At 35.5% G+C, this 16886-nt stretch overlaps 1 protein-coding gene across 2 annotated transcripts in view; it reads left to right on the forward strand.

Moving 5' to 3' along the window:
• Positions 1-16886, forward strand: part of MAP2K4 (mitogen-activated protein kinase kinase 4) — a 189143-nt gene that overhangs the window by 158821 nt on the left and 13436 nt on the right. For both annotated transcript variants that reach the window (XM_049776912.1, XM_049776913.1), the window contains 2 exons: positions 13229-13306; positions 16142-16290. In XM_049776912.1, the coding sequence (XP_049632869.1) occupies positions 13229-13306; positions 16142-16290 (227 nt within the window). The remainder of the gene's footprint in view (positions 1-13228; positions 13307-16141; positions 16291-16886) is intronic.

A 16886-nucleotide genomic window follows, 5' to 3' on the forward strand; every position in this document is an offset into this window, starting at 1 on the left:
TGGTCCAGATTAGACTCAGTGATGTCAGCTGGAAGCAAGTCTCACGAGGGATGATGGGGCAGCAAGCAGGGAGGGCAAAATAAATTTAAGATAAAAAGTCGCCACTAAATGGGAGAAAATATTCGTATACAATATATTAAATAAATGGCTAATAATGAATCAATGATAGGAAGTACTGACAGCTCAGTCCTGAGCACTGCCAGGTGTTGCCACAAACCAAAAAAATAGTGCTTTACACTTCCTATTAGGAAAATACAGATCTAAGTAGCAATGAGATACCATTTCACACCAGTGAGAGTAGTCTATATCTTTTACCCATACCCGTCTGTCTTAAGAAAATCTGAACACATCTGAAACCTGATTCTGACCCTGCCTGGGCTCTTGCTCAGTTATATACTGCATGACTTTCTATGGAAGTAGCTATTCAGTTTTTCAACTTTTTAGGCATGTAGCCATTTTAATGATACACCCAGATATGATCTTGCTTTATTCTTGGTATGGTTCTTGTTCTTGGTGTTTCCTTCCAATTGTATTCCCTTTGGGTCTGTACTTTTTTGGGAATTGAAACTGGGGCTCCCATGTGCAAATCATATGCTCCCTAGCCCTTTATAAATTTTTATTTCTTATCAGTGGTACAGTATTATTTCATACCTGCATTGCTGTGTATATACCAGGTATACCTCCAGACTGTCAAAGTATTAACCCAAGTTTTCTTCCTTCCTTTCTTCCCCAGCACCCTCAACTAATTTATTAACCATATCTCGATTGTTTTCATTTGGAATGATCCAATTCCTTATTTTTTATTCATTTATCCTCTCTATATAAGTAAAATTAATTGATGTCACTTCTTTTCCTTTCTGACTCATTTCATGTGGTATGACTTCAGTTCCATCTAAGTTGAAACAAACGGCAAATTTGCATCTTTTCTTATACTCATTGTGAACATATGCCATGATTTCTTTACTCATTTGTTGTTGGGTTTATGGATTGTTTCTATATTCTGGTTATTATTAATACTGCAATGAACACAGGTATGTACATGTCCTTTCAAGTTAATGTTTTGTTTTCTTGGGGAAGACTCTCAGGAATGGAATTGCATGGTGAAAGGGAAGTTCTATCTTTACGTGTGTGTGTGTGTGTGTGTGTGTGTGTGTGTGTGTGTGTGTGTGTGTGTGTGTGTGTGTGTGTGTGTGTGTGTGTGTGTGTGTGGTTTTTGGGTCACACCCGGCAGTGCTCAGGAGGTTTTCCTGGCTCCGTGCTCAGAAATTGCCCCTGGCAGGCACGGGGGACCATATGGGACTCCGGGATTCGAACCGATGACCTGCATGAAAGGTAAATGCCTTACCTCCATGCTATCTCTCCGGTCCCCTATCCTTACCTTTTGAGAAGTCTGCAAATCATTTTCCTAAGATGAACCAAGCAACACTCCCCATAGGAGTGAATGAATTTCTTTCTTGTCACATCCATGCCAGCACTTACTGTTTCTATATTTTTTTGATACAGGACATTCTTGCTGGTCTGAGGACATAATATCACTGTCATTTAATTGGCTTTTTCTTGATGTTCAGTTATGATAAAGAAACTTTTATATTCAGTTTTCACATGCTATCTTTATGCCATCATTGAAGAGTTTTCATCTCCTCTATTTCTCAATGAAAATTGTTGAGGATATTGTTGGTGGTGGGCTTCTTTATTGTAAATTAACTGTTCTTAGATCTGCAGATTTATCTCTCTGTTCTCAATTCTGTACTATTGAGCTCAGTCTTTCTTCCACTGTATATAATTCTGATTACTATAGCTTTGTTTTAAAGATAGTCTGGGGAGGCAGCAACTCCCCTATCATTGATTTAGCTCTGGGAGTTTCATACAACTTTTAGAATTATTTGTCTTGGTTTTGAAAAATGTCATAATAATCTATATATTCAGTAAGATACAAATTTTAATAATTTTGACCCTTCCAATTTATGATTAGGAATATTTTTTAACTTCTGTGGTTTTTATTTCAGAAGTACTTTAAGTAGATTAAATATGAAGAGTAGATTAAATTAAGTATAGTAAATTATTTATAATGTTTATAAACTTGTACATTATCACTTATTACTAATATTGTTTATACATTTATGGGTTATTAATTAAATAACTACATTTAGATAATAGATTAAATTTAAATAATAGATTAATTTAAAGAGTAATTTAAATAGATTCTTGCATTTGACATTATTTTAAATGGCATAACTTTAAACATATCTCTTATAAATCATATTTGCCAAGCAGGAATGCAACAGATTTCTGCACATTGATTTTATAACCCGATACTTCATTGTATAGCTATTTGTTTAGGGTTTTGTTAGTGGAGTCTTTAGGTGTTGTTTTTTTTTTTTTTAAATAATATAACATCTGCAGGTAGTGATTATTTTACTTTTTCTTTACCAACCTAAATTTCTTTAACTTTGTTGCCTCATTACTGTAATAGGTACTTGCAGTACTATATTTAATAGTGGTCAGGGCGAGAGAGATAAATACAGTGCTTGTCTTGCACAGGCCCACTTAAGTTTGATCCTTGTTATTCCATATCATTCCCCAAGCACTGACAGTAGGCATCCCAGTGTGTATAGCCTGAAGTAAGCCCATAGCACCACTTGATGTGTCCCCAGAACAAAACAGAACAAAAGAGTCGAAGTAAAAAATGGACATTCTTGTTTTGTGTCTGACCCTAGAGGAAAGACTTTCAGGTTTTCGCTATTAAAAATGTTAGGTGTGGGGCCGGCAAGGTGGCACTAGAAGTAAGGTGTCTGCCTTGCAAGCGCTAGCCAAGGAAGGACTGTGGTTCGATCCCCTGGCGTCCCATATGGTCCCCCCAAGCCAGGGGCAATTTCTGAGCGCTTAGCTAGGAGTAACCCCTGAGCATCAAATGGGTGTGGCCAAAAAACAAACAAACAAAAATGTTAGTTGTGTGGGGCCAGAGAGATAGCATGGAGGTTAGGCGTTTACCTTTATGCAGAAGGATGGTGGTTCGAATCCCAGCATCCCATATAGTCCCCTGTGCCTACCAGGGTTGATTTCTGAGCCTAGAGCCAGGAGTAACCCCTGAGCACTGCCGGGTGTGACCCCAAAACCAAACCCCCCCCCAAAAAAAAGTTAGGTGTGGTAAAGCAGAGTAATCCTTGTCCCAAGGTTTTATGAAAAAGGTGTGAGCCCCTGTTAAGAAAAATTTTTTGCTTAGATGAAGCAAAAGTTGGGGGAAATAGAAAGGAAAAAACTTTGGATTAAAGAAACAGGGAGACCCTACCCATGAAGCCATCAGACCAACTGCAAGTTATGGCATACTAAGTTGTCTAACCCCAAAGTCTTTCTTTGTGGTCCCATAAAAGTTTTCTTCAATTGTGGGCCAGAGAGGTGGTGCAGCTTTGCCTTGCACGTGGCTGACCTAGGAGGGACTGCAGTTCGATTCCCTGGCATCCCATATGGTCCCCCAAGCCAGGAGCGATTTCTGGGTGCAGAGCCAGGAGTAATGTCTATGCGTCATAGGGTGTGGCCCAAAAAGCAACAACAACAAAAAGTTTTCCTCAATTATAGTTGCCATAGTCAGGTTTCTGTAATTAGAGATCTTGGCTTTGCACAGATCCTATGTTAAAGTCAGGGTGTCATGAGTGTCCTCTGGTTTCATCTCAACATTAGGTGGAGATGCAGGGAAGAAGCCTACCCCAAAAACAAGTTGTTGCTGTTACCAAGTTGTCTGGGTGTCACATGAACCCACCTTCAAGCAAGTTGGTGCCAGGGCAGCATTAGGGCCTTACCTGGTAGAAGTTCAATCACTGGTGCTGTTGCAAAATATTGTGATGCTTTATAGATTTGATCCAAGGTTCAGGGGTGAAAAAGCCGATGTTAATTGACTGTAGCTAAGTCAAGTCATTGTGACAAATGTTTAGGGTGAAAGCTATTTATGCACCTTATAGTATTGAAGTAAGTTCCTTCAATACCCATTAATTTTCCTTTTTTATCATTATTTTATCGACAACAAAATAGTTTTACAGTCGATGGTAAGATTTTATGCTTACAGAAATGTTAAGATTTTATGTTTACAGCATTCTAGTACCGCATCCTTTCCAGAGAGTCTGTTTCTTTGCATTACTGTGTTAGGATAACAATTTTATCTTCCTTCCACAGCACCCCTTCTCTCCTCATCTACTGCTCAGCAGCATTGTTCACCTCATTCTGTAGACCAGCTCTGACGTTCCATTGTTTTAAGCCACTTATTTTTTCCTTACTATGTTCCTTTATATTCCACTTACGAGCAGATCCTTCTGTGGTCTGTCTCTTTCGTAATTTGGCTGAAGTTTTTCTTCTTGAATGGTTTTAGATCTCTGAATGATTTCTCTATATCTATGATGATCTTCATATGATTTTTGTCTTGCCTTTTATTGATTGTATATATTGAAGCAGCTTGTATCTTATGAATTATATTTAATCAATATCTGATACATATATTGCTATATTTTAGTCACTAAGATTTTATTGAGGATCATCACATCTGTATTTATCAAGGATATTGAGCTGAAATCTTTATACTTTAGTTATATTTTTGCCATCTTCTGTTATCAAGGAAACACTTATCTCAGACATGTTTTAAAGGATTACTGTTTCTTCCACTTCCTGAAAGAACTTGATAAAGATGGATAGAAATTTTCTTGAAGGCTTGGAAAAGCTCTGTTATTTAACCTTATGTGTGGCCTGGACTTTTGTTCTTGTTAACTGTCTCAAGTTCCTTGATAACAATAGTCTATTCAAATTTTCTGTTACTTCTTGAGTCATTCGTAGGAAGTTCTTAGACTCTAGAAATTTATGAATTTCTTCTGAATCCTTCATTTTAATGACTACAGTTGCTCATAATAATTGTACGTTATCTTTTATTTCTGAGGCTTTTATAGTAATTCTTTCTCCCTTTACTGCTTTGATGTATCAGGGTTTTCTTTTTTTCTTTTGTGAGTTTATTCAGGGAGGGGCGTGTCTATCTTATTCTTTCCAAAATACCATCTCATGGTTTCATTAATCTTTTTTATTGTATATTTATTTTCACTCAGTTATAGAATTTTCCTTCTCTGCTTTGTGCACCATTTGCTGTTTAAGTTTCTTGAAGTGTGAGGTTAAAGTATTTTATTTTTCACCTGTTTTATATCTTTAACATAATATGTTTAGGATATGAACACCTATAATGCTATGAATTTTCCTTTTTTTTTTATGTTCTAGAAGTTCCGATAGTTTGTATTTTCATTGTCACTTTTTTTCTTTTTCTTTTTTTTTTTGGGGCCACACCCGTTTGATGCTCAGGGGTTAATTCTGGCTAAGCGCTCAGAAATTTCCCCTGGCTTGGGGGGACCATATGGGACACCAGGGGATCGAACCGTGGTCCTTCCTTGGCTAGCGCTTGCAAGGCAGACAGCTTACCTCTAGTGCCACCTCACTGGCCTCTTCATTGTCATTTGTAAAAAATCTTATTATTTTTGGCAACATCTAGCATGCTCTGGGCATACTCCTGTCCTGGCTCTGCCTAATGATCACTTCTGGTGTTGCTTGATTTGGGGGAGATGGGCAAACAACCATATTTTGTATCTTTGCCTTCATTTCATTTTGTTTAGTTTTAGGTCATACCCAGTCATTTTAATGGCTTTTTCCTGGTTCTGTGCTTAGGGATTACTTTTGGTACTAAGAGACCATATGCAGCATTGATATTGAACCTGTGTTGGTCATGTGCAGGGCCATGTGCAGGCCACTGTCCTATCTCTCCAGTCCTATGTGGTTTCTGAGGAATTTTATATTTCTTCTCTTTCATTTTCTTTTTGACCCAGTGATTCTTTAGTAGTGTATTGTTCTGTTTCCAAGTATTTGTGCTTTTCCCAGGTGCTATATTACTCAGCTTTCTGTCTAGCAACAACAATTATATAAGGAAAATTATATAAGCATTGTATTCTGAGACCGTATTTGATAAGATTTTTGTTTTCTTGATTTGTGCTATTATGTGTCCCAGCCTGTTGTCTCTCCTTGAAGGTGAGGCACTGGAGCACTGGAGAAGAATAGGTACTTCACTTTGGGGTCTGTTGCGTGGGAGGAACCTATAGATATCTGTTATTCTGTCTCTTCTATTTATCCTTTAAGGCTGCTGTTTCCTTAAGGATTCTGTGTCTAGCTGATCTATTCATTAGTAGGAGTATGTGTTATTGTCAATTTATCTTCAGACCAGCTGGTAGTTTTATATATTTGTTCATTCTTAACATATTATATAATATATTATAATGCATAATATATCATAATTTAATAATATAATGTATAACATAATTGTTAATATGTCAACAATTCTTAACATATTTGTTGATGAGCATTAAGTCTTTTTTACTTTTTGACTTTGATTCTTTGATTATTATATAATATCCATCTTCTTTATTATCTTTTAGGATTGTCTATTTTTTCTAAAATAAGTCACCTGTCCCTGCTTTATTTATCCTATTTTTGCTAGCATGATTGTTTTCCAGCCTCTCTGAGTCTATTTATTATGGCTCAAATGTATGTTTTGTAAGGTGTTGAAAGTTGGGTTCAATTTTCTGATCTATCCATCCACTATGTTCCTTTTAGTTGGTAAGTTCAGGTAATTGGATTTTAACATTATTGAATAAAATAAAATAATTACTAAAATATTTTTATTTAAAGAATTGTGATATATAAAGTAATTGGTAGTTGAGTTTTAGTCATATGATTTCAGTCATTTCAACACCAACGTTAACTCCTGCCACCTCTTACCTCTACCTATTTTGCCACCTTGACAAGCATATTACAGTTTATTGACTGCAGCTTAGACCTCATGTTTTCAGTGTTGAGTCCATGCTTTGAATTATAGCTATAACACTCTTTCACATCGACATAATAGAAGCCCAGTCACACGTTCTCTTATTACTTGTCTTTCTTATTTTCTTTCTTCCTATCATGATTTTACCTTCTCTTGTCTTTCTTTCAAAGCTTTGTGTAAGGGGTGATCTAGACATCCCTTTGTATTTCCCCATCAAGTTTTTCCTTATAGATAACCTTATGGTTAATCCTTGTTTTTTAGATATAAGTGACATCCTATGTTTGTCATACTTCTACTGGCTCACTTCACTGAACATGATATCTTCCATTTCCAATAGATTGCAGGAACTTACATGATTTTATTATTTTTGCAACTGCATAGTATTGCAATGCTTATATACAATATCTTCATAATCCACTCATCTGTTGTTGGGCACCTAGTTTGATTCCATATCCTTGCTCTTCTATAGAGCACAGTAATAAATAATTGTGTGATATGTTTATTTGATTAAATGTTCTTAAGTTTTATAGGTAGATACCCAAAAGTGGAGTTGCTGGGCAATGGGGCAGCCCAATTTTAAGTTTATTGAGGATTCTTCATACTGTTTTCCATAGGGGTTAAACCAAACAACATTCCCACCAGCTGTGGATGAAACTCTATTTCACTACATCCCTGCCAGTACTGCTTATTTTTTGTTGTTGTTGTTTTTGTGGGTCACACCCATTTGATGCTCAGGGGTTACTCCTGGCTATGCGCTTAGAAATTACTCCTAACTTGGGACGCTGGGGGATCGAATCGCGGTCCATCCTAGGCTAGTGCTTGCAAGGCAGACGCCTTACCTCTAGTGCTACCGCTCTGGCCCACTACTCTCTAGTGCCACCGCTCTGATACTATTTTTGGAATGTGCCTTTCTCACTGGTGTGAGACATTTTACTGATGTCTTGATTTGCATTTCTGTAATGATAGTTGATGCTGAGCACTTTTTTATGTGCCTCCTAGTGATTTACTTAATCTTCTGATGAGAAGTGTCTTTTCATCTCATTTTTTAAAATATCTTTATTTAAACACCTTGATTACTAATATGATTGTAGTTGGGTTTCATATAAATCAGCGTTTTTCAACCACTGTGCCACTGCATACTCGTGTGCCGTGAGATATTGTCTGGTATGCCGTGGAAAAAAAATTCCAATTTCGGGGCGGGAGAGATAGCACAGCGGTAGGGCATTTGCCGTGCAAGCGGCCAACCCAGGACCAACAGTGGTTCGAATACTGGCATCCTATATAGTCCCCTCCTGCCAGGGGTGATTTCTGAGCACAGAGCCAGGAGTAATCCCTGAGTGCAGCCGGGTGTGACCCCCCCACAAAAAAAAAATAATTCCAATTTTATCCGTACATGCAGCTTCAGCTCACAAATAGACTAAATCATTAGATTCTGATGATTTATTTCATAATAAAGTAATTGTAAAATAATTTCTTTGTGTTTATTTGATTCCTATTCAAGAGAATTACTTTATAATATAGTCAATATAGGGACATATAGGGATAGAGTTAAATTTTTTTTTAACATTTTCTAATGGTGGTGTGCCTCGTGATTTTTTTTCATGAATAAAGTGTGCCTTTGCACAAAAAGGTTGAAAAACACTGATAAAAAGAACACCCTGCTTCACTAGTGCAACATTCCCATCTGTAGTGTCCCAACTCTCCCTTATCTTATTTAATAATTTTTAAATTTAAATTTTTGAAAAAATTTTGTTGCAGATCTTTGTGAGTACTTTATATGTCCTGGGTATTAATCCTTTATCTGAAGTGTTGAGTGTGAATGTGTTTCCCATTTATTTGTCTTTTAGTTTCAGATCATGTTTCTTTTGCCATGCAGAAACTTTTTTCCCACAGATTAACTTTTATTGATTTATTTTACGATGATTCTTTTCTTATATTTTTATTTTTCATGAAACAGAACCAGATCTTTGAAAAAGCATATTGAAATGAAATATTTTAGTAACTACGAATGCACATGAGAATTCAGTTTTTTTTTTTTTTATGAGACAAGGTTTCATTACAGCCCTAGCCATCATGTTTGGCTTCTAACCTAAGCAGCCTCTTTCCTGCTCCCATGCAAAAATGTTTAAGCGTGGTATAATTCCATTTGTTAATTTTCTATTTTGTTGCCTTTGCCAGTGAGTGTTACTAGATCATTGAAGACGCCTTTGAGATCCAAATGTTGGATCCTTCTGTTTATATTTTTTCAGTGTACTATAAGTCGTGGTTGGATCTCAAAGCCCTAAGTTCACTTTGTGTATGTTGTGAGATATAGATGAGTTTTAATTTATCACATGCCGTTACCAATTTTTCCCAGCACCATTTAAAGAGGCTGTCTTTACTCTTTTTAATGCTCTCAGCTTCTTGATCAAAATTTATCAGTCCATATACAAGTATTTTGTTCTTGGGAATTAAGTTTTGACCAGAAAGTCAGCCTGTCTTTAATTCCAGTACCATGCAGCTTTGTCACCTCTATATTTCATATTTTTCAATATGGCTTTGGCTATTCTTAGTCTTTTCTGTTTCCATACAAACATTATTATTTACTTTTCTAGGTCCTTGAAGAATGTCTTCTGAATATGGATGGGAATTGCATTGAATCTATAGCTTAGGTAGGATAGTCATTTTAATAATATTGATTCTTCCCATCTGTGAGCATGGAATATTCTCCCTTTTCCTCAGGTCTTCTATCTTTCTTAAGTGATTTAAAGTTACCATGGTATAAATCTCCCACATCTTTTGTAAAGTTAATTTCTAGATACTTGATGTTTTTGTATGCTATTGTAAATGAGATAAACTCTTTGATCTCTTTCTGTTCTGATACATTTTTGTATATAAGAATGCAACTGATTTTTGTGTATTGACTTTATAGCCATCTATTTTGTTATATTTTTATTGTTTCTAGAGGCATTTTTGTGGACTCTTTAGGTTCTTCTCTGTATATTATATCGTATACAAATAGTGATATAGTTTGATTTTATTCTTTTCCAATTTGGGTCCCTTTAATTTGTTTTTCTTGCCTGATTGCTATGACTTCTAATACTAATTGAATAAAAGTGGAAACGGGCTGGAGCGATAACACAGTAGTAGGGCATTTTTTTTTGCGAACAGCTGACCCAGGATAGACACAGGTTCGATCCCCAGCATCCCATATGGTCCTCGAGGCAGGAGCGATTTCTGTTTCTAGCACAGAGCTGGGAGTAATTCCTGAGCACTGCTGGATGTGGTCCCAAGACAAAACAAAACAAAAAGTGCAGACAGTAAACATCCTTGCCTTATGCCGTATCTCAGAAATGGTTTTAGTTTCACCATTAAGAATTCTAATAGCTGGGGCTGGAGCAATAGCGCAGTGGTAGGACATTTGCCTTGCATGTGGCAGATCCAGGATGGACTTCAGTTCGATCCTCAGCATCCCATATGGTCCACCAAGCCGGGAGCAATTTTTGAGCAAATAGCCAGGAGTAACCCTGTGTGTCACTGGATGTGCCCCCCACAAAATAAAGAATTCTACTAGTTATAATGTATGATTGAAACTCAATTGTGAACAACTTTGTAATGATAATTAAAAATAATTCAATTAAAAATTTATAATTAAAAAGTTAGTTACCATCCTCAGTGTCAGTGATAGCACAATAAGGTACTTGCCTTACATACTATCAACCTGGGTTCCATTCCTGGCATCCCTTTTTAGTCCCCTAAGTGTGCCAGGAGTATCTGAGTTCACACACACACACACACACACACACACACACACACACACACACATATACACACAGTGTAGTTTTTATATATGGTCATACTATCTTAAGGAAAATTCTGTCTATTGTTGGTGGCTTATCATGAAAGGATCTTGTGAAAAACTTTCTCTACGTGGATATGATCTTATGGTTATTATTTTTATTTATTAATATGATGTCTTATGTTAATATATTTGCACATTTCTGACCATCCTTGCTTCTCTGGAATGAATCCTAATTGATCTTGAATAGTATGACTTTTATAAAATTTTGTTTTAAATTTGCTTAAGCTGAGATTTTAAGGATTTTTTTAAGATTGGTAAGAAATTTTCTTTTCTAGAAATACCTGTCTGCTTTCATTATTAGTGTAAATGTTAGCTTCATAGAAGGTATTAAGAAGGATTAAGAATGCTTAATGAGGGGCCGGGCGGTGGCGCAAGAGGTAAGGTGCCTGTCTTGCCTGCGCTAGCCTTGGACGGACCACGGTTCGATCCCCTGGCGTCCCATATGGTCCCCCAAGCCAGGAGCAACTTCTGAGCACATAGCCAGGAGTAACCCCTGAGCGTTACTGGGTGTGGCCCAAAAACAAAAACAACAAAAAAAAACAACAAAAAAAAGAATGCTTAATGAGTAAAGGCAACAATTCTCTGAAAGTGATAAAATTCACTGTGAAGCCATCTGGACCAGGACTTTTGTTCTGGGAAATTTTAACTACTGTTTCAATTTCCTTATTGTGATTGGCCTTTTTTGGCTTTTTACTTTTTCTTCATTAAGCTTTGGGAGACTACAAATCTATCTTCTTCCAGGTTCTCCAGCTTAATAATAAGTTTGTTAATAATACCTTCTCACTGTTTTCCTACTTGAAGGGTCTGTTATAATTTTTGGCCTTTCATATTTGATCCACTTTATTCTAACATTTTCTCTTTTTCTTTCATGAGTGTAGTTTTAAAGGCTTATCTACCATATTTGTAATTTTGAAGAATCACTCCCCTGGTTACATTGATTCTGTGAATTGCTTTCTCAGTTTCAGTGTTGATTTTTGCTCTTGTTTTCACTTTTTCCCTCCATGTACTTCCTTTTGAGTTTATAATTCTTTCTCTGGATTTTGAGATACATGTTTAGGTTCTTGATTTGGATTTTTTTTCTTTCTTGAAATAGGCCTGCATTGCTGTGTATTTCATGCCTTTGTGGTATCCTCTGGATTCTGATAACTTGCATTTCATTATCATTAGTTTCAAAATATCATTTTATTTCTTCCTTGATTGCTCTTTTGATCCAGTCCATATATATACTTCATGCATCTTGCAGTGTCAGCTTAGTAAAAAGAACTACTTCAGCTGTTGTCTGTGAGTTTTGTGTTGCATCATCAAATTTGATTACCTAGCTGAATAAAGTGTTCTTTTTTTTTTTGTATGCCCAATTCAGTGTATACATATGCCATTCCATTCCCTTTTAACCTGAATGATTTTGTTTAAAACATCCGCTGTGACTTTTATGAATTTTACATTATAGGTAATTTTTGGATTTGCTCTAGCTGCTTTCAAGATAGTTTCTCTGAGATTCTTATCTTTTATATTACAATGTGTCTTAGTGATTATTATTATTTTTTCTAAGTTTGTTTTTTGACTCATATTCTGAACTAGATTTTGGAATCTAAGTTAATATTCAAATTGGGTAAATTTTTTTACTGTGATTTTTTTGTCGAAACTTCTTTCTTTTTTGTCAGTGACCTCGTAATCAGGATGTTATTTCTTTTCAGGCTTTCACATAGATCTGACATTTTCCTCATTTTGTTTATTTTTTTCTCCTTTTTTTCTTTTTGCCTGTTTTCATGTATCTTGTCTTCTAGTTTACTGAATTGTTCTTTTCTGTCATTTTTACTCTCTATCATTTTACTTCAGTTCTCCCACTAGGCTCTACAGATTAGTGATTTCCAATGGAAATATTTTATTTTCTTGTGACTCTTCTCTATTGTTTTCTTTAATTTAATGAATTGTCTAATCAATGTCACTTTGAAATTGTAATCTGGAGAAGTTCTCTATGCTTTGAATATTTCCAAAGTTTTCTTCTTTCCCTTTAGTTCAAATGATTTCTTTGTATATTCAATATGCTTGACATTTCAGCTGCCTTCCCAAGTTGACATTGGTTGACAGGAGTCCTAGTTGGGTTATGATCAGGGCAGAAGGTAACAGAGTCTAAGTGGGTTTTCACTTTGGAGGGTAGCATGCTGATGTGGCTCTGCTCCATTGGGCAGAGATGCCTGACCAGGTTCATATTTGCTTAGGTGCTCTAGGCTCCAGAGATTCATAGTAGATTGAGAGTGTCAAGCAGAAGTGAGACTAGCTAACTTGGAATAACTCTGTTCATTAAAGTGTGCTGCCTTCCCAGAGATTGGTAGCTGAATTTTAGGCTCCAAAGAGTTCAGTTTTATCCTTGTTCTACAGGACCAACAGGGGGACCTGTTGTTTCTAATGATCTGTTTTGTTTTATTATACCAATCTTGTCTTAGATATGCATGATTCTTAGAAGAACTAGGAATTTTGGTTACTATGTAACTGTTGCCTTTCCCTGTGTCATGCATCATTAATTAATGTCTCTGATATCTCTGTTTTAGCCTGAAAGGATAGACCCAAGTGCATCTCGACAAGGATATGATGTCCGATCTGATGTCTGGAGTTTAGGGATCACATTGGTATGTTTATATTGACTCAACCTTGCCAAGGTATTTAGAAGTGAAAGGGTTATTATTCAAGTTTTAGATTCTTTCTTTAGAATTGTTCCTTTTTTCTATCCTTGGTTTTATTTTTCTGTTTTTATCCTCGTGGCTGTAATCACAGAATATTTTAATGGATGGAAAATAAGTTTCTTAGCCTAGGGATCAAACTAGAGTTAAAGGTTTTGTGTCTTTAATGTTGTAGTTCTGAATCTTTTGGGCCTAGATAATAAGAATCTGAACTGCCCTTAAATGGGGAACAAGGAAAATGGCTCATTTGAAATAAAAGCACATATATGCTTATGTTTAGTGGTTTCTATTTGGAATCATTTTTTCACTGAAGTCATAAATGAGTGCGTTATTGAGAATAAGTTATATCTGGGATAAAAATTTAGATGAAAGTTTCTGAACAATGTTGAGAAAGCTCAGTAACAAGGAAACTCATTTTATCTACTAATAAGCACACCTAAATTAACTTTTATTATTTATGGTCTGTATTATAAAACTGTCTTTGTTTGTTTATCCCTGCCTTACCAACAAATTTTATTCTGAAGCTTTAAATTCATTTTCTTATAATTGCTGTCTTACCAAGATTTGAGGATATTTTTGAATTTTTGAACAGCTGCTCTAGCATATTTTACACTGGGTGTCAATTTTCTATCTCTAGATGGGCTATGTCCTGTTGTTAGACAAAAACTTTTTCTTACATTTTCTTCTTAAGACTTTATAGCCCAGGGATAACACAAATTCAGAACATTGATATAATAGGCATTACATTCTAAGATCCTCAATATAAATGTGAATCACTTACCATTTTAGTTGTCCTTGGTGAGTCATGTTACCAGGCCTGGTGAATTCTTTTTATAAACAGTTAAAGCTTAGTTACTTACCTCTGTAGATTTCACATTGTTCCCATTGTGACAAAATATGAGAGTAACTTCTTAGAATCTTGTCTCCTTTTGAAGTCAGTTGAAAAGAACATGGAGGGGCCAGAGAGGTGGCGCTAGAGGTAAGGTGTCTGCCTTGTAAGCGCTAGCCAAGGAAGGACCGCGGTTCGATCCCCTGGCGTCCCATATGGTCCCCCAAAGCCAGGAGTAACTCCTGAGCATCAACTGGGTGTGGCCCAAAAAAAACAAAAAAAAAAAAAAAAAAAAAAGAAAAGAACATGGAACTCAAGCATCTTTTAGGTTCAGCAAGACATAGAATTTTGAACTGAAGCATTTGTTTATAAAGGATATTCACAGTTAAGAAGACCTATGTCTAAACCAGTTATGTTTAAAAAAACAAGTATCTACTTTAGTACAAAAGCAACGTTTTGTTTTGTGAGGATTTGTAGAAAATTTTCAAGTCATTTGTCTTTGTTTCTAAACTTTATAATAGAAAGATAAATATTTCTGATTGCTTTTAATTTAATTTTATATGCATGGATATTTTTATAAAAATAACAACATATGAAATTAATTTGTAAAATCATAAGTACTTTAATTTATGATGTATATCATATATATATATATATATATATATAATTTCCTTTTCTTTTAAATCAAGTTCTTTAGAATGAAGTTATTCCTAATGCTATTAAAGACCAATAGGGTTTTCTCTTCAGAATCATTTTTAGTTTTGTTAAAATTGGCACAAAATAATACATTTCTCTGTGTGTATATGCATACCTGCCTGTTCCCTCCCTCCTCTAAAAGTGTGTGTAATTTTGAGTTAGGAATGAGCATATTTGCAATATGGTGTTTTGTTTGCTTGAAAGCTTTCTTTTCATTGTATAAACTGGTACTAGATCAGCTATATCAATCTAATACTAAATCAATACATTCCAAATCTTTATTGAAGAAAACTAAAAGTATTCTCATGTAGTATGCTCTATCTCAGATGTTATCTTCTCTAGTTAATTTGAAGTCTCAGTATCAATATATCCACCACCTTTTGGTGCTCATAAAATAGAATAAATGTTTTCCATTCTACTGATTTAGATATAGTTCTTGGAAATTATCCCATTTCTACATTTTCCTTAGTCACAAAAGAGAGTGGGAGAAATAAGAGAATTGAATCATAAGTATTTTAATCCCTTGATAGGTTGAGACATGTATCATATCTGATTTGATGTATTGAATTACTATTCTGAAAAGTGTTACTGTTGTCCAAAATGGAAGGTGGCCTTAATTTGGTTTCTTTAATAATATCGATTTGTGGTTGAAATTATAGAAATTATAGCATAGCTTTAGAACAGAATTTATGTATCTTTCCTTTGAGCCTGGATTTTGTTTGTTGATGTGTAGCTCTACAAAGAAATTTCATCACTCCTTGAGATTTTTTGTTTTGTTTTGTTTTTGGGGTCATACCCGGCAGTGCTCAGGGGTTCCTCCTGGCTCTAAGCTCAGAAATCGCTCCTGGCAAGCTCAGGGGACCATATGGGATGCCGGATTCAAACCACCGTCCTTCTGCATGCAAGGCAAATGCTCTACCTCCATGCTACCTCTCCAGTCCCACTCCTTGAGATTTTTATTTAGATGATTACTATCTTCATACTTTACTAAAACCTTCTAGTATCTTTTATTCAAAGAAAGCAGAACTAAACCTAGTGCCCCGCCCCCCACATATATCTAAGAAACATTATATGTACTTATATCTGGTATTTCTCTTAAGTACTTTGAATTTCTTTAAGATGAAATTCTTTTTTTTTTCTAAATGTCACATATATTTAGCCATATTAGTTTTGAAATATCCCTTATTTTATAGCCATTCCAGTGAGTAGTTAGTAAATAATACCTAGTGTATTTTATTTTTCCTCTCTGTTCTTTTTAGTATGAGTTAGCCACAGGCCGATTTCCTTATCCAAAATGGAATAGTGTATTTGATCAACTAACACAAGTCGTGAAAGGAGATCCTCCACAGCTGAGTAATTCTGAGGAAAGGGAATTCTCCCCAAGTTTCATCAATTTTGTCAATTTGTGGTGAGTACTTAATTTATGAATACTCAAATATGTGAATGTAGTGAGTTTGTGTAATTTTTACCGACCAAAGGGATCCATTTCATCATGTTCTGCCCTTTAAACTGATATTCTGGATTATTTTAGCCACCTGGAAGATTATAGGTAGCCTGCAAGTACATTGCTCTGTTATTTTGTTTACTACTCAAATATTGAAAAAAAAATTGGGTACTTGAGAAGCTATTGTTGCTAAAATTTTAGAACCCTGTGCACAAAAAAAAAGTCCAAATTAAGATTGATGTTATTTTGGTCTTTCAAAGTTTACTGTGGCATGGCTGAGGGGAGCAAAGAATAGAGTAAGGGCCATGGGACAGTGGTGTTGGGAAGTAGACACTCTGGTTGAGTGTTTGTTGCTGGAATGTTGTATGCATGAAACCCTACAAATAGTTTTGTAAATCGTGGTGCGTGAGACCTTTCCAGGTAAGAATTTAGGGGGTGGCTCATTGTTTTGTTATAACATATAATAATATAGTTGGGATTATGTAGTAGAATTAATTCCAAAGCTTATGTGGCAACTATATAACAACTCTTAGGAACCTTTTTCTATAGATGATGTAAAT

This window comes from Suncus etruscus, chromosome 7, assembly GCF_024139225.1.
Source record: "Suncus etruscus isolate mSunEtr1 chromosome 7, mSunEtr1.pri.cur, whole genome shotgun sequence".
Classification (NCBI taxonomy): domain Eukaryota; kingdom Metazoa; phylum Chordata; class Mammalia; order Eulipotyphla; family Soricidae; genus Suncus; species Suncus etruscus.